This window comes from Parambassis ranga, chromosome 9 (genome assembly GCF_900634625.1).
Source record: "Parambassis ranga chromosome 9, fParRan2.1, whole genome shotgun sequence".
In the NCBI taxonomy this organism is placed as follows: Eukaryota; Metazoa; Chordata; class Actinopteri; family Ambassidae; genus Parambassis; species Parambassis ranga.
Window position 1 is genome coordinate 22,627,561 of NC_041030.1, and position 17,500 is coordinate 22,645,060.

At 51.4% G+C, this 17,500-nt stretch overlaps 2 protein-coding genes across 5 annotated transcripts in view; one reads left to right on the forward strand and one right to left on the reverse strand.

Annotated features, from left to right (window-relative positions):
• Nucleotides 1-17,500, reverse strand: part of fras1 (Fraser extracellular matrix complex subunit 1) — a 379,111-nt gene that overhangs the window by 98,106 nt on the left and 263,505 nt on the right. The gene's annotated exons all lie outside the window — the stretch shown is intronic.
• On the forward strand, nt 5,195-14,664 carry LOC114442033 (ADAMTS-like protein 2). Its single transcript, XM_028415292.1, has 19 exons — nt 5,195-5,320; nt 6,576-6,674; nt 8,063-8,209; nt 8,427-8,502; nt 8,696-8,798; nt 9,629-9,774; nt 9,873-9,996; nt 10,124-10,204; nt 10,293-10,468; nt 10,544-10,847; nt 11,198-11,543; nt 11,970-12,073; nt 12,202-12,328; nt 12,398-12,611; nt 12,993-13,148; nt 13,270-13,440; nt 13,511-13,687; nt 14,157-14,301; nt 14,529-14,664. The coding sequence occupies exons 1-19, from the start codon at nt 5,283-5,285 to the stop codon at nt 14,654-14,656; spliced, it is 2,862 nt and encodes a 953-aa protein (XP_028271093.1). The 5' UTR covers nt 5,195-5,282; the 3' UTR covers nt 14,657-14,664.

Below are 17,500 nucleotides of genomic sequence, written 5' to 3' on the forward strand. Positions count from 1 at the left end.
TTTCTTCCTCTTAAAGGGAGTTTTTCCTTGCCACAGTCTGAAGCGCTTTGAGACGATGTCTGATTGTAATATGCGCTATATAAATAAAACTGAATTGAATTGAATTGAATTGTGTGATTGGTCTGAATGTCGGCGTGGGCGTGGTGAATGGGTGCGTGAAGCTCTTGTGAGACTGACCGCCTGCCAGTGCTTTAGGGCGGCGGAGCAGCTCACGGTTGCTGCAGAACGACGCGTGTTTTCACGACAGTTTCCAAAAGCACCAGATACAGTCACCAGATTCGTGGCTAGTCGCTATTGACAACAAAAAGGTTTAGAAAGTCAGCAGATTTAGTCAGAGAGTCGCCAATTCTGCAACATTTGTCTCTGTGCCAGTGGGAGAAAATGGCTCCTGCACTAGTTGATGTGCACGTTCTGAACCGAACAACACCCAGAACCGACACACGTGTACCGAGCGGCTCATGACTAACACATATGGACAAACATGTAACGGAAGGCTGTAAACACATTTATTTCTGCTGTGAGTTTGGACATTTGAACATGGCGGTCTGCGGGGATCAGCTCATTGTTGGAGCCAGCCTCTAGTGGTCACTGGAGGAACTGCAGGTTGTGACACTGCTTGTTGGTTCATCCACTCGCTCCAGGCTCTGACTCCTGCAGACGCTGGTCCAGCGGCATGTGTGGATCAGCGCCGGCCCTTTTCATCGCTCCCTCTGACGCAGTGGAGTCCATGAATCTGAAACAATGAGGCCTGCTGTTTGTATTCACATCATGTGTTTGTTCTCACACACAGATCCGTGTTTTGCTTTCACACATTTAAGAGTTTTCTCCTCCTCTGAGCGGCTGCATTTATAACTGCTTTAATTGCTCCTTTGTCTGCAGCCCTAATGACTCCAGACTTTGTTTGGCACGCTGCAAATGGGCACACACAAAAAGCACACCAACCCGCTTTCTTAATAGCTTTTTATGTTGTTGTCATGTGGAGGGTGCTGAGCTCTAATTGGCATATTCCTCTGGGCTGGCAGCCTCCCCGAACTCTCTCTATCAGCTTGTAAATCTGGCGATGGAGCAGAGCAGCGGCTAATGTAGCCAGCAGACTCACCGGCAGCAGGCTCAGGAGAGGGAAAGAAAGGACTGGATGGAGGGAGGCCTAAGAGAGATGTTTGTTATCTTCACTCCCAAAACACACTCTGTGGAAGAGCCCGGCTCTTATGTTACACCGTGGTAGAATAATCGAAGCAAAGTTTCTCTTATGTGATTTGTGTACAAACATGTTGGAGTTCTTCTGCTTCTGGCCGGGATTAATCAGAGACACCAGCAGAACTCCATCAGATCCAGAGACAGAGAAGAACAAGTGCAGCGCTGCAGAGAGACAGAGCAGTGGATAAATGAGACGGAGACACAAGGAGAGGACGAGCGAGACGCCGAGAGTTGACAGCAGATACAGAAAAACATACGCAGCAGTCGTAATAAAGGAGGAAGAGGAGCGAGGCAGGTGAGGGGAGAGGAGAGGAGGGAGGACGGCACGGTGGTCCTCAGACAGACGTCTGCTCGTCCTCCTCTCATCATTCACTCCTCTCTACGTCTGCGTCGCCGGCCTCCTCCATCTGTTTTTGCTTCTTCAGGAGACTGAGGCTGAACTTCACTTCACATTCTCCTCCCTGTCCACTCAGCTCAGATTGATCTCCAATTGGATAAAATTCAGGACATCACAGCCGTCCTAAATCCACAGATTAGCAGCGTCTCATGTTGTTAGTGCACTACTTTATTAATGTTGTTTAAAACAGCACGTCAGTGTCTGTTTTGGCAGAAATTGAGACATGATCCGCTTACAGAAAGTCCACATGAGGGCGAGCTGAGAAAATGAAGGAGGACATCCGGACACTGAAGCGGAGGACCCAGGGGAGCCGAGCACTGTGGGAAATGGGGGGTTTCCCTGCTGTCCCCAGTGTGTCTGTGTGTGTCCATGCATGTGTTGGTCTCTCAAAGATGGAGGCAGACAATAGCCAAGAGTGCCTCAGTGGATGCTAATAAACTCCGTCTGATTTAGAGAGAGAAAAAAAAGCACAGCAGCCAGCCAGGGCTGACCGTGATCCTCCCACCTTCTCCCTCTGCTGCCACTCTGCTGCTCCTGCTGGAGGAGGAGGAGGAGGAGGAGGAGGAGGAAGAGGGATGCAGGGAGAGCACACCTTACCTCCCTCCCTTCCTCACTTTCTTCCTCCCTCTGTCTGTCTCTCCCTCTTCACTCCACAGCAACAGCACCAACACACCACCACTGTCGCTGGCACGCTAACACACAATTACACATCCCCACACACACACATACATACACACACACACATTCACACACACACACACACACACACACACACTGAGCGGCATCCTCAACACAGACCGTGGACGCCCTTGGACTGCTGCAGGCGAGGTGAGTGGGTAAATATTTGAAAGCTCCTCTGGTGACTGTGTGAGAGTTGTGCGAGTTGTGTTACTTTTCTGATGAGTGTGTGTCTGTGTTGGCTTTTGCATGTCTGCATGTGCCGGTGTGGTTAGCCTCTGCTCTCTGGTAATGTGTGTGTGTGTGTGTGTGTGTGTTTACGGGGCACATCTGGACTTGGTTTTGCACCAGACCAAAACAAATCCACAAAATACTTCTGACTCTGGTTCAGGAGAGTCTGTGTGTGTTTTTGTGCCAGCATGTGTGTGTGTGTGTGTGTTCCTGGAGAGGCCCAAGTCTGTCTGGAAGCGTGTCAGCTGTGGAGATGTGTGTGTGTGTGTGTGTGTTGTGTGTGTGTGAGGTAGAGGCTAAGCCTCGTGCCAGTGCTACTTGTCAAACAGTAGATTCTGGGTTTTATTGTGGGTCTGCAAGCAGAGCACTGAAATCCAGTTTCACACACAGAACTTTGAAGTCTGCTCGTACAGAAGGATCTCTGCTGCTGACGCGTGGTTGGCCGGGAGCCGTGGGTGTCAGATATCAGAGCTCGTTCTCCTCCGTCTGAGGATGAAACCTGACTCTGACAAATTAGAAGCACTGATCTGATGATTAGAAGAGAAATGCCTGCATGTTTGTTATTGTTGCTTTTTTCAGGCAAAGAATCAGATTTCAGATAGATGGGGGGGGGGGGGGGGTTATCACCATGGCAACTGAGAAAACAGAGGAAAAAGATTTGTCTTCTAACTAAGAAATGAGAGGTGAAGCCCCAAAGCTGCAAAGCTGCAGTTCCTCCAGTGGCCACCAGGGACTGCCTCACAGAACCATAACTAAAACACGTCTCTGATCTATCATTGGACAGATGTCTGTGACATCACCCGCAGGTTTCTGATGAGCCGCTGAGGTGGAAGTAGAAGAGTCTGCACCCGCCTGTCAGTCAATGTGGCCACGCCCACAATTATGCAAATGTTTAAGTTTTAATATTATAAAAATGAGCTAAACAAAAATCCTCCGCTGTGCATACCAGAGCCGGCTGCTGACATGTTTATTGGACAGTGTTTAGATCTATGCTCAGGCCTGGTTGAAGTGAATCTGATCCACAGATGGACTCTGACTCTGACGAGTGAGTCAATAAATAGGTCAAAGTTCAAGTGTGAGCAATTCAAGCCGGCCTCTGTTTGCCCTCGGGGGAAACCTGACTTGGTTGACCTGGCCTCAGCCTGCCTGTCTTCAGTATGCCTCTGTACGAAGGAGTCAGACTCTGAGTGGCAGACATCCTGGTCCAGCCCACACAGACCCACAGCGGTTTCTGACCAGCCCTCAGCTCACTTCATGACAGGTGACTTCCGGTGCTGGAACTTCCTGTTTTCAAGTCAAGCTGAATATTCATTATCTACATTTAACTGCATGTGACAGCTGTAAAAACTGCAGTTCCCCCTGTGGCCTCTGGGGGCTGGCTTTAAAACATCACCGTAAGCTTCCTGCCTCCCTGGCTCCACCTCCTCGCCTGTGTCAGGAGTGAATGCAGACTATGATGCTGCCAACATGGCGACGGTCAGAGCCTCCAACAGGGCCTCAGAATGATGATGTCATAGACACTCATCGATATGTATTTACAGTCACAGTGAGGTCACACTGATCCGTCGCCTCAGGCTCTGGACCCTCAGGTGATCCTGTGCTGGCTGCAGGTCTGTGGACAGAGAGCTGAGCCAGTGGACGCTCTCATCTAACCTCTGAACCTGCCTGGAGGGTTCCACACAGCAGACCCAGAGTCCAGCACTGAGACTGGCACCCAGGTGGGCGCTGTGAGACCTCCATTTCACTGCTTCTGGACAAAAAGCTCAGCATTTATTGATCCTGCTAATGGCTGCTGATTGGTCGGTTCAGATTAGGACTGATGGGGACAGGAGGTCCTCTATGGCTGATGTGTCCACTCAGGACGGAGGATGCTGTGAAGTGGCTCGTGGTGTGTTTTGACAGACGTTGAAGAATCCGCACTTTGAAACACTAAAGTGATTTCTGTGCTGCAGGTGGACCACGAGACAATAAACGTCCAGTATTGGTCTGATATATCGGTCTGCTCCGATCCAGCCTCTCAGGGGACAGACTACTGCTGTCTGTCTGTCTGTCTGTCTGCGGAGGCTGCCAGGGCTACAAAAACAAGATGGAGAAGTGAGGGGCCCCAGGAGGCCGTCAGGGTGGGGACGGCACAGGGGTGAGGGGGCGGGGAGGGGGAGGACGAGGGGGACGGTGTTTACTTTTGTCCCCTGGCTGGGAAATGACAGCAGAGGGACGAAGGAAAAAGGAAGACCTGTCTGGATGAGACACACACAGTGTGTGTGTGTGTGTGTGTGACAGCACTGAACAGACAGATGCACAGGCTGAGTGTGTTTGGTCAGATGTTTGTGGCTCAGTGAGACGTTCAGGCCGTGTTTAGGTTTGGTTTGACATTTAGGTTAGTCGTGTGTGTGTGTGTGTGTGTGTGTGTGTGTGTCTTCCATGATTGGGCGTCTGCATACCTGCACGTGCACGTGGCTCAAGCTTGAGAATGAACGTGCACAGTGTGTGTATTGAGTCACGCCACTGGCTGAGTGTGTAGCTGTGTCTGACTGTGTGTGTGTGTGTGTGTCTGACTGAGTGAGTGTGTGTGTGTGTGTTTGGCAGCTGGCCGGGCTCCAGCTGCGTCTGGTTGGATAATGAAGTCCAGGTGCTGCTGCGCCTGCTTTAAGACACCTGTCACCAATATTTAGTGCCAGAGAAAGCCAGACAGCAAACAGGGCGAGACGAGCTGTTTGCTTATTTAACAAGGCTGCTAACTGGACCTGAGGACACCGTGAGCCCGTCTGTCCCGGGACGAATGTATATGAACACTTTACATTTAAATATGAGGCCTCGGTGAGTCATTCCACCCGCAGATCCAGCTCCATCCCTCCTTTTCCTGTATGTCTGTGCCGCTTCATGTCAGCCTTTACATACAGACATCTACACTTCCTCACAGTCTGAGGAGCCAAACAAAGGCCTACCTGTGTGCAGCCGTAGGAAACTTACCTTCGTCCTTCCAGCACATTGAGGCTTGTTTAACTTTCACACAGGCTTTACCCTCTGCTGTCCAACTTCTGTCTCCAACACCTGCAGCCTCTCAACAGCCTGTCTGTGTCGCCCTCCACCTGGCAGCGCCAGCCGGCCCTGGACTGCCAGTCCACTCAGAAACCTGCAGCCGGCACGCTGCAGCGCACGCTGCAGTCCTGAATGTCTCTCTCTCCGTTTGGTGTTTCTTCCTTGTTTGTTTGTTTTTTTTTTTGGGGGGGGGGGTCTGGATCCAGCACTCCCCTGTCCATGTGTGGACGCTGCAGGCAGAGACTCCAGCAGCTGTCCCTGCCCGGGACCAGCAGCTCTGCAGCGCTCTGCTCACACAGTGACTCCTCTTCCTCACACTGATGTCTGCTGCAGCACTGAAAGTCCAACACGAAGCTTTAAGCATGCAGAGAATGTGAGATAATTTAATATTACCTGGATGTGGTTTCACACAAAGGACAAACAAAATTATAGTTGCAGTTCCTCTGTGTGTCCACTAGAGGCTGGCTCACACCCACACCGACGTCCATGCTAAACTGCGAAAAAGACATGTTTACAGCCGGCTGCAAATACATTGTTTTGTATATATATGTATGTATATGTATATATACATATATATAATCTATATATATACATACATATATATATATATATATATATATATATATATATATATATATATATATATATATATATATATATATATATATATATATATACCGCCTTAGCTCGCCCAAATTTGTGATTGTCTTTCAAGGTTTGTCCATCTATTGTTGCTTAGGACAATCTGGGACAGAAGCAGGCAGCTGTCTCTAGTCTTCACTCAGAAAGTGAAGAGGCCGTCAGTCCAAACAGTCCTGATGTGCTGCCTTCACTGTCCCCCCCCCATGTCTCCATTCACAGCTCACATAAGGACACTTCCCTTCACTCCCATCTTCCACCTAGAAAGACAGACAGGAGCTGACCAGAGCTGGACCGACGGAGGTCTGGTGGTCAGGGACAGCTCAGGAGCTGCTGGATGTTGGGTGTTTTGTTGACATGTGTTTAACCTGTGTCTTCCTCTGTGATCGATCAGGATGAGGGTGTTGTCGTGGGAACAGTGCGGGGAGACGGGCGTGGTCCTGCTGGGCTTCCTGACGCTGGCGGTGTGTGTGGGGAACCTGTCCACCAGGGGCTGCAGGTACGCCACTCTGATAATGCTAGTGTGAAAATAATAACCGATAATCAATCCTCAGCCAAATTCCGGTGCCCATCTATCTCCCCCGTCACTCTCTCACTTACGCCGTCTGTCTGGTATTTGCAGTGTCTCTCGCCCTCTCTCACAGCTGCTCTGTCTCACACCTTTACAAGGAGCTCAGTGCACATTCCAGCGGTCGCCCTGATGAATCTGAACGCACAGCTAATGCTGCTAATGCACATCAGGAATGTGTGAAATGCCGAACGTCTTCACACGCCGCAGCGCCCGCACAAAACAGCCTGACGTGCGTCCGCCGGGGTTCTCTTTGCCTCTGACGCACGTCGTCCTCATGCTTCCAGCTGGTTCACACCTGATTACCTGCTGCTGCTGCAGCTGCTGGACTCCTGCCGCCACCAGCGCCCCGTGCTAATTCTCCTAAAAGCAGCAGCAGTGTGGTCACGTTAGGCTGGAACAGCAGCAGTGCAGAGCCACATGTGAGAGTTATCACTGAGCCAAACAGCACCCGAACACAGCACAGAGGAGCTCTGCCTCTGTGAGCAAGCTGTGGGCCGTCATCTGAGCTGGAGCGTTTCAAAGTCAGCCAAACATCATCCGATAATCATAGAGAAGGTGCGCAGCGAGAGAAATAAAGACATAACATCGGATTTATTGTGTCCGTTTCAGCTGTTTCTACATGGGCGAGGTGTCGTTAGCTGCTAGAAGAAATGACGGTCACTGTAGAAGTCAGTGGGATAGCACCGTCTACCAGCTCATGTTAGCAAGTTAGCTAAAGCTTGACAACATAAAATGTCACTGTGTAGCTTTCTAACTTAAGACCCCGTTCACACTGGGGAAATCAATCCGGCTAGAGCGGGATTCGGGCCGTATCTGGATATATCTGAACAACGTGAATCCTGATATATCCGGATTGATTTTAGTCCACCCAGATTGGCCTACATCTGGCTCACTGATACTTCCGTAAACAACCGTCAAACTATGACAGCTTTGCCCCCCCCCCTTTCCACAGGGCTACGAAGGAATAAACTGCTTTTAGAACCGAAACACAAAAGAACGAGCGACACAGGACAAAAAAAAAAAGTGAAGTATGCGCACACGTGGTCCTACCACGGCCTGAACGGACTCTGTATTTTACGAGGCGCCACAAGCCGGGTTAAACCGGGTTAAGCCAGATTTAGCGTGGACACGTGTGTTTGAAAATACCTTTGAACGTATCCAGATTAAAGTCTATCTGGATTCAATCCCACTCTAGCTGGAGTGATTTTCTCCAGGGCCTAAATTCTGGATTATTTACCTTGGCTGACACAAATCAGCTTTCAGGAGCAGGATGCGATGCTCTTTATCACAGCATGTGTGTGTGTGTGTGTGCAGGAGGAGGGCGTGGCCTCCAACAGTCTGGAGGAGGCACTGGAGGTGACCACGTACTGGTGGGGGGAGTGGGCCAAATGGACGGCCTGCACTCGTACCTGTGGAGGGGGGGTGATGTCGCAGGAGAGACACTGCCTGAAGCAGAGGTCTGCACCACACACACACACACACACACTCTGTGTTTTATTTCTCACACACAAGCTGTTGCAGTGTGACACGTCAGACAAAGCAGAGGAAGGACTCCATCATGAGCCGCAGATTTGGAGTAACTGCTTTTTAATCTCTGCTGGCAAAACTCCGATTTGATCAGCACAAACTTCTAACATGTTGTTATTTCTCCAAATGTTTGTGTTCTGTCCAAAGAAAGAAAGTTGCTGCTGGGAAGGACAACATGACCTGCACAGGAACCGCAAAGAAATATCATCTCTGCAACACTAAAGTGAGTCACGCAGACTCTCAGTTCATCACGTTATTTCTCATCGTTGTTCAAACAAACGCTGCCGGTGGACGGAGCTGACGGCCGCTGTCGGAAAGTGAAGCCGGGGCGGGGCTCCTTGGTTCTCAGAAACCCATCCATGCACAAATAACTGGAGTTTATTTGTGTAACATAACTGTGTGTGTGTGCTCTGCAGGAATGTCCTGCCACTGGGAGGAGCTTCAGAGAGGAGCAGTGCTGGTCCTTCAACTCCCAACTCTACAACGGGAAGAACTACCAGTGGAAGCCTCTCTATCCCGGTAATAACAGCAGTGAAACGCCTCACAGCCCGTCTCAGGTCTCACTCTGCACTCTGTTCCTGTTAAACAGCGTGTAGTGGTTAAAGAATAAGTCCATCACCATGACAGTCTGAGCACTGATGGATGTGTCTCTGACCTGGAGAACACATGGAACCAGGGTGGGAGGAAGGAGAGCTGCTGGAGGCAGTGTGATGCTCAGCTGGTAAACCTTAACATGCAGCACCTAGCTTAGCATTGTTGAGACCATGTCCATCCTTTCATGGAAAGTCAGGGAACATCAGTGTTCCCTGATGGCCTCTTTCAGCAGGATGCCACGAAGCAGCGATGGTTCAGGAACAGTTTGAGGAACCAGTTCAAGGTGCTGACTTCCTTAGTCCTTAGGCCTCAGTCTGATCCAGCATCTGTGGGATGTGTTGGACAAACAACACCCTCACAGATTACAGGACTTAAATGCTCTGCTGCTAATGATGACAGCTCTCATCTGAGGTCTGTGGAGTCCAGGCCTGCTGTCAGGTTCATGGCAGAAGCAGCCAGTACCAGTCCGACCTGTCCGATAGATCTCTAAAGGGAGGCATCTTCATCGAAGCCGTAACCCCCTCATCCAGCTCCCTCCACTGTGACTGAACGTTTCTCCAAATTAACAGCAGACAAAATGATTTCAGCCCCTCACAGCTGAGACCTCGGGTCATGATGGTGGGTCTGGGTCGGGGTGTAGGTCAGCATCATTCAGCATCCTTAGAAAAACCGCCTCCATCAAATGATCATCTTTCCCCTGTTAGTGTGAGGAAGAGGTTTGACCTTTGACCCCCGTTTCTCTCTCTTGTCTCCAGACGACTATGTTCACATCTCCAGCAACCCCTGCGACCTCCACTGCACCACCACCGACGGGCAGAGGCAGCTGATGGTGACGGCCCGAGACGGCACGTCCTGCAAGTACAGCAGTTACCGTGGCGTCTGCGTGGACGGTAAGTGTGAGGTGAGTCCAGCTCCGTTACTTCACTCTGTGCACCTACAATCCCCTTCATGCATCACAACAGTAGATATTTACATATTTCATTCCTTTTTGCCACTCAGCCCATCGGATGTGACGGCGTGCTGTTCTCCTCCAACACCCTGGATAAGTGTGGAGTCTGTCAGGGGGACGGCAGCAGCTGCAGCAGGGTCACCGGGAACTTCCGCCGTGGAGCCACAACTCTGGGTGGGTCCCACCTACATGGTGCCCTCACATGAATAATCAATAACTGAAGCCTTTAATGATGTAACATCATTAGAGAAATGTGATTGGTTAAAATAAAGCCACCTTTTTTCTGCTTCCTGTCGTCAAGGTTACTCTTTTATCACTCAAATCCCTGAAGGATCCTGGGACATTCAGATCATCGAGAGGAAGAAATCAGCAGATGTTCTGGGTACCAACAACCTTTTTCTCTCCCCCTCACAATTAACAATCAACCCTCTGAATTCCAAATCGGTAATTCTCTGTTTGATCTCGTTTAGCTGTCACTGACCAGGCTGGAAACTTCTTCTTTAATGGTGCCTACAAGGTGGACAGTCCTCAGAACTTCCATGCAGCGGGCACCGTCTTCAAATACCGGCGGCCCATGGACGTGTACGAGACCGGTATCGAGTACATTGTCGCCAAAGGCCCCATTGATCAGGCCATCAACATCCTGGTACGTCAAACCTCCCTCCCTCACTGACATGCTGCTCCCTGTTTGAACCTGTGTAAAACCACCCCGCCTCCACAGGTGTGGAACCAGAACGGCCGCACGCCCTACATCACCTACGAATACACTGTTCTGCGAGACTCCCTGCCGCCCGTCCCACCTCCGCCTGTCTACACCGGATCAGATACCTCTGCTGGCGAGGTGTCAGTGGAAGTGGGCGGTCTGCTCAACACCAACAGCAGCATTTATGACCAGGTGGCCCCCAGTGGAGAGCTGGAGGCAGGAGGTTCTGACGGGCAGAAGGGCCAAGAGACCAACGAGGTGTATGAGGAGACGGCGGCCATCGACTGTGACCAGGACGGAGCGGCGGCCCCAAAATTTTCAGGTAGTCGAAAAGAATGTGTGAGTGTGAGAGAGAGAGAGAGAGAGAGAGAGAGATGGCCATTGCAGGCTCTGCATTATGAATGAGTGAGACACATAAAGAGGACGAGCAGTGGATGAAAAATTCAGAGTTTTGTGGTGTTTTCTTCTTTTGAAAATGGCTGCATCACAAACATGAGCAGTAATGGACGGACCGCTGCCTTCCTGCTGAGGCCATTACCCCTCAGAGAGCGGGCTGAAAGGCTCGGCTTCCTGCACAGGCTGACGTCCTTGTCAAATGATAAACATGCAAACAGCAGCATCACCTCTCTGAGGCTCCGCCAGCTGAATTTATCCATTTTGATCCACCTGAAGGAAACAGCAGCCACATGGGCAGCACTGCCAAACCCGCCCCTGACGGTGGACCCCTGGATACAGGGCCAGATTCCCCAAACCTCATCTGGAGGGTCCTGCTGGACGGTCGAATCAGTCCAGACGAGCTGCTCATCAACATCTCCACCAACCAGCTGCTGACGGAGGGGGGCGGCCTGTTCTCGTCTGAGGTGGGGCCGGCCGAGCTGGGCCTGCTGGAGCAGGGCGGCGAGTTCGACCTGAACGACACGCTGGAGTTCGCTCTGGGCCACAAACGCAACGAGAGCGGAGACAACACCGGACAGAACAAAACGGTGCAGAGGACGTCCGGCCGCTCCAACAGAACCAGGTAACCCAGGCAGATACAGACCTGCACGCATCGTTCATAATTCATGTTCAGGGTCTCCGCTCTAAACACAGCAGCCATTAAACACGCCCTCCCATCCGAGAGAGGGGAGATGGGGGAGGGAACAAGTAACTCAAAGTATTTGCAAAAAAAGTGAGAAGTCTGACGCAGAGGAGAGGGTCTGCCATCAGCCGGCCGTCGCTGCTCAGCCTGGCTCACATGGAGGGAAGCCGGCGAGGTAAAACTCAGAGGTTTCAAATAAACGTCTGGCAGAGGAACGGCCCGGTTATGAGAGGAATGTGATTTTTATGTGATGTGATGACGTGCAGGCGGTCACACTGAGACCCGTGCATCCTCACAGGAGTATGTTATCAAAGCTGCATCCTCTCCCTGCAACACTTCCTGCACAGCTGTGTTTGTGTGCGACAGGGGGAATCAGAGGTTCTACCAGAAGAACCTGAAGCTGAGCGCTGCCGACATGTACCGCTGGAAGCTGTCCTCCCAGGAGCCCTGCAGTATGACCTGCTCTATAGGTAACGTTTCCTGTCCTTGTTGTCGTCCTCTGACTCCTCCTCAGACCTTGGTCTGCTGCTCTGCTTCCTGTGCAGGACGTTTGATAGGAGACCGTCCTACCTAACGTTCTCTGCCTTGTGTTTGTCAGGAGTGTCGAAGTCCTTCGTCACATGTGTCCGTTATGACGGCATCGAGGTGCACGATATGTACTGCGATGCTCTGACCAGACCAGAGCCGGTCCACGACTTCTGCATCGGCAGAGAATGCCAGCCCAGGTATGTCACACGCGCCAGGACGGAGCAGAGAGCTGGTTACCCATCGGTCTGATGACTGTGCTCTTCCAGGTGGGAGGCGAGCAGCTGGAGCGAGTGCTCCAGGACCTGCGGGGAGGGTTTCCAGTTCCGACAGGTCCGTTGCTGGAAGATGCTCTCGCCGGGCCTGGACAGCTCGGTCTACAGCGACCTCTGCACCATGGCCGACCTGGAGAGGCCCATGGAGAGACGAGTCTGTAAGAGCCCCGCCTGTGGCCCACAGTGGGAGGTGGCCGAGTGGACGGAGGTAAGACGTGTTTCTCATCTCGTCTCTTCTGGCCTGCTGCTGAGACTCCCACTGTCTGAACCTCCAGTCCTATAGGGGGCTGGAAAGGGTCACCAACGTCACCACAAGCTACTTTAAGGACACATCCAACCAGCAGCAGCAGAGCCCCTATAGAGGACCTCCTGTCCCCATCAGTCCTAACCTGAACCGACCAATCAGCAGCCATTAGCAGCATGCTAGTGTTTTATGGGTTAAATCAGCTTCAGCTGACAGAAAGACCAGAGGACATCAGTCTGTTTACATTCAGCTCCGATACATGATCAATACTGGACCTGACCGGTCAGTCTGTTCTCGTCAGCCGGTTGTTCGCACTGCTGATCATAATCTGATCCTTCCGTCCAGTGTCCTGCTAAATGTGGACGTAAGGCTCAGGTGACCCGCGACGTCCGCTGCTCTGACGAGACCAGACCATGTGACCCGATGACCAAACTACCGAACATCAAAAACTGCACCGGGCCGCCATGTGAGCGCCACTGGACTGTGTCTGAGTGGGGGCCTGTGAGTGTCTTCACACACACACACACATCACCTCATTTCCCATGTTGCTGTGCAGCTGTTGAGTTCTGCTCCTGACCGTGACTCATCCTGTGTGACCTTTGACCCGGTGTGTGTGTCGCAGTGCTCGGGCTCGTGTGGCCAGGGGAAGACGGTGCGTCATGTGTACTGTAAGGCTCCGGAGGGTCGCGTGGTTCCTGAGAATCAGTGCTCAGCGGAGAACAAGCCGCTGGCCATCCACCCCTGTGGGGAGAGGGACTGCGCTCCACACTGGCTGAGCCAAGACTGGGACAGGGTGAGGCCTCGGCACGTGGACTGGATCCTGCTGTGACACACTGATCACATCCTGCTGTTTTTCCCTGCAGTGTAACACCACCTGTGGGCGCGGCGTGAAGCAGAGGATCGTCCTGTGCGTCGGCATCAGCGGGGGAAAGTTTCAGATCTTTGACGAAGAGGCGTGCGGAGGCAGCGAGAAGCCCGAGGACGAAAACACCTGCTTTGAGAGGCCGTGCTTCAAATGGTACACCACACCCTGGTCTGAGGTGAAGACGAGCTGCCCTGCCGGAGTGTCCAAATACACTCTGAAATGTTTTTATCTTATTCTGTTTGAAAAGACATGTTTCTGTCCCTCTGTGTCCTCGGTGGACAGCGATGTGTCGCTTTCTGTCCCTCTTTGTCCTTGGTGCACTAAGACGTGTCGTTTTCTGTCCCTCTGTGTCCTCGGTGGACAGCGATGTGTCGCTTTCTGTCCCTCTTTGTCCTTGGTGCACTAAGACGTGTCATTTTCTGTCCCTCTGTGTCCTCAGTGTACTTAGATGTGTCGCTTTCTGTCCCTCTTTGTCCTTGGTGCACTAAGACGTGTCGTTTTCTGTCCCTCTGTGTCCTCAGTGGACCATGACATGTCGTTTTCTGTCCCTCTGTGTCCTCAGTGCACTGAGACGTGTCGTTTTCTGTCCCTCTGTGTCCTCGGTGCACTGAGACGTGTCGTTTTTTGTCCCTCTGTGTCCTCAGTGCACTAAGACGTGTGGTGTGGGAGTGAGGATGAGGGACGTGAAGTGTTACCAGGGCCGGGAGCTGGTCCGAGGCTGTGACCCTCTCACCAAGCCAGTGGCCAAACAGACATGCACCCTGCAGCCCTGCCCCACCGAGCCGCCAGGTAACGTCTTCCAGAAGCGTCCACACACACATGATGTACAGAAGACTTTGTTCTGATTGGTCGGGGACGTCGTCTTTACCTGCTCTAAAGCTGGTCTGTCCATCACATGTCAGAATACACTGATTGATTAATCATGGACCAATAATCAATAATGCAAACAATCGTCAGCAGACTGCAGCATTAGGATTAGGATTAGGATTAGGATAACTGACTGATGGTGTTTCCAGATGAGAGCTGTCAGGATCGGCCCTCCACAAACTGCCTGCTGGCTCTGAAGGTCAACCTGTGCAGCCACTGGTACTACAGCAAGGCCTGCTGCCACTCCTGCCGTGCGCTCCGACCTCCAGCCTCCTAGTCCAGGACGCCTCAGCCCCCACCCTCCAGATTTCACCCTGCATGAGGACATACGACGGTACGTTTCCCCCCCGCCCAAACATGGCTGCAAAGAGAGGACACTGAAAGTCCCTCGAAAAAACCTACATTTAAATCCTGTTAGGATCCTGTTGTTTCCAAATACTGTGTTTAATGCGTTTACTTGTTAGCAAAAGGCAAATGTGTAATGAGAGACTTATAGTTTTAGTATTATTGTTTAGAGATTGACTTTTTTCAACTGACTCCAAGATGTTAAAGGGACGGTTTGTATTCCTGCAGCTGATCATTTAACACAACAAAAGGTCCGACAACCCTTGAAACAGAAATCATTCAAGTCCGTTTGTTTGGGATGATGCTTCATATTTTCTTATTTAATCTGATGTCATCCAGAGCTAAAGTGGTTTTTAAAGTTTTAACCCCGAGGCATCATGAAGCACAGCAGCCAGGAGAGCTCAGCACACAGGTGACGGACCTGCTGGGACAAGCTACCGAACACCAAAACTAAACAAACCATGTGTTTACGATGTTATGATTATTGTCATTTCCATCCACACTGACAACTTTAACCACTTCAAAAGTCACACAAACGTCTCCCAGCCGGTCCGCCCCAATTTAACGTCCCTGGAAACAACGTTGCGCTTTCTGTTTAGATGCAAACTCTGAGTGTCACAATGTGCAGTTCCTCCTTCTGCCTCCGGGGGCAGAAATGAATTGTTACAGACCTTTATGTCAGTCACTTCTGGAGTGGCCCTCTGGTGGCCACAGGGTGAGCTGCACTGTGTCTCCTGGTCTCTCAGCTCGTCCCAGCCTTCTTAGTTAACAGAGTTAAATTAACATTTAAAAACTTTCCTGACCTCATGTTGGCCCAGAACCCCATGTTGAACCACACTCCTTAACATAAGCATCCAGGCGTAGCAGCTGCAGGCTCACAGACCTCCATCATCGCTCGCTCCTCATCAGTGCAATGAAGTGAGCGTCACCCGAACATACTGCATGACCAGAATATTTAAGGCCCATACTGTTCATGAAATATTATTTAATTCAGTCATTGTGTCGGCACGGCAACAGGCAGCAAGACAAAATGTACATTTTGATTCCAGCGCCGGGCTCCTGGCGCCGTGCCGACACGCCTGCAGGTCATAGAAGCGTATTTATGAGTGGTTTCCATCTAGCTCCTGACGGCGGCCGATGGTTAATCATCGGGTCAGCTGATGCCAGTTCTGCTCTGTGTGCGTGGCGGGGGAGGGAGACCACAGGCAGGAGGATTCCTGACACTTGAAGTATGGTTGTATTCAGACGTGTACATGTATGTCTGTGTTTTTATATAACTGATACCTCTTTGTACAAAACTAAAGATTGTGTACTGTTGATAATAAACTGAATTAAAGAACAGTTCAAAGACAGACGTCCGCCTGCGATCATGTTCATATCTCTGCGCCTCAGCTTGATGAAGAACTCTGCATGACTCGATGCATATTTTCCCGACGTGCTGCCACAGCTAGCTGAACAATGGCTGCTGGGTCCAAACGATACCAAGACCACCAGGGACACTGAGGTCCATCAAGCTTTTTAAAAATGTGATCAGGTCCTTGAGTCGCCTCCTTAAACTCTTGGAAATGCAGCTGGTTGTTTGTCCCTGTGTGTTTCTGGTGACCTGCTTCACCCCATGACCCTGTGTGAAGTGGGGATGGATGGTGGACGGGTGGATGATGAGGGAACAGTCCCTGTATGAATGCAGCGTCTTTATCTCTCACGTTGACCGATCTCTCGGGTGGTTCTACTTCTTTTGGTCCAGACGTTTGTGCTTTTGTGTCTGAGCTATGAGGACAGGTGGAGGACAGTCAGGTGGAGGACAGTCAGGTGGAGGACAGTCAGGTGGGAGACAGTCAGGTGGAGGACAGTCAGGTGGGGGATAGTCAGGTGGGGGACAGTCAGGTGGAGGACAATCAGGTGGAGGACAGTCAGGTTGGGGACAGTCAGGTGGAGGACAGTCAGGTTGGGGACAGTCAGGTGGAGGACAGTCAGGTTGGGGACAGTCAGGTTGGGGACAGTCAGGTGGAGGTGGAGGACAGTCAGGTTGGGGACAGTCAGGTGGAGGACAGTCAGGTTGGGGACAGTCAGGTTGGGGACAGTCAGGTGGAGGTGGAGGACAGTCAGGTTGGGGACAGTCAGGTTGGGGACAGTCGGGTGGGGGACAGTCAGGTGGAGGTGGAGGACAGTCAGGTGGAGGACAGTCAGGTGGAGGACAGTCAGGTGGGGACAGTCGGGTGGAGCTGTGTGTGATTTTAAAGGAACACGACAAACGAGCAGATTTGTTTCCTGCAGGTTTTATTAACACTGTACATGAGCTTCACACACAGACACACACAGCAGTGAGAACAGACTGAGGTTTGACAGCAGCAGCAGGAGCAGCAGGCGGCGCCCCCTGCTGGTCACTGTGAGTCCTGAACACTCACTGAATGATGAACAACCTGCAGCTTCATCCCCTGAACACCTGGACCGAGTGACATTCTCTGCCCTGAGCTGAGACTGTCAGGAAGCCTCTCACTCACTGTGGAGGAGCAGCTGTGTGTCACACACACAATAAAACGTCCTGTGTGGTTAATCATTACTTTAATATTATCTATCAACACTGAACAGAAGTGCTTTCATGTCTCTGCAGCTTCTTCACTTCACTGAGACCACTGCCTGTTAGCTACTGTATGACCAGCCGGCTCTAACGCCAGGTCTGTCAGTGGACATGCTGAAGTCAAACATCTGACCTGCTGCACCACCAGCAGGAGACAAAGTCTTCCTGCAGGTTCTGTTCAGAGGAGCCCTTTGAAAC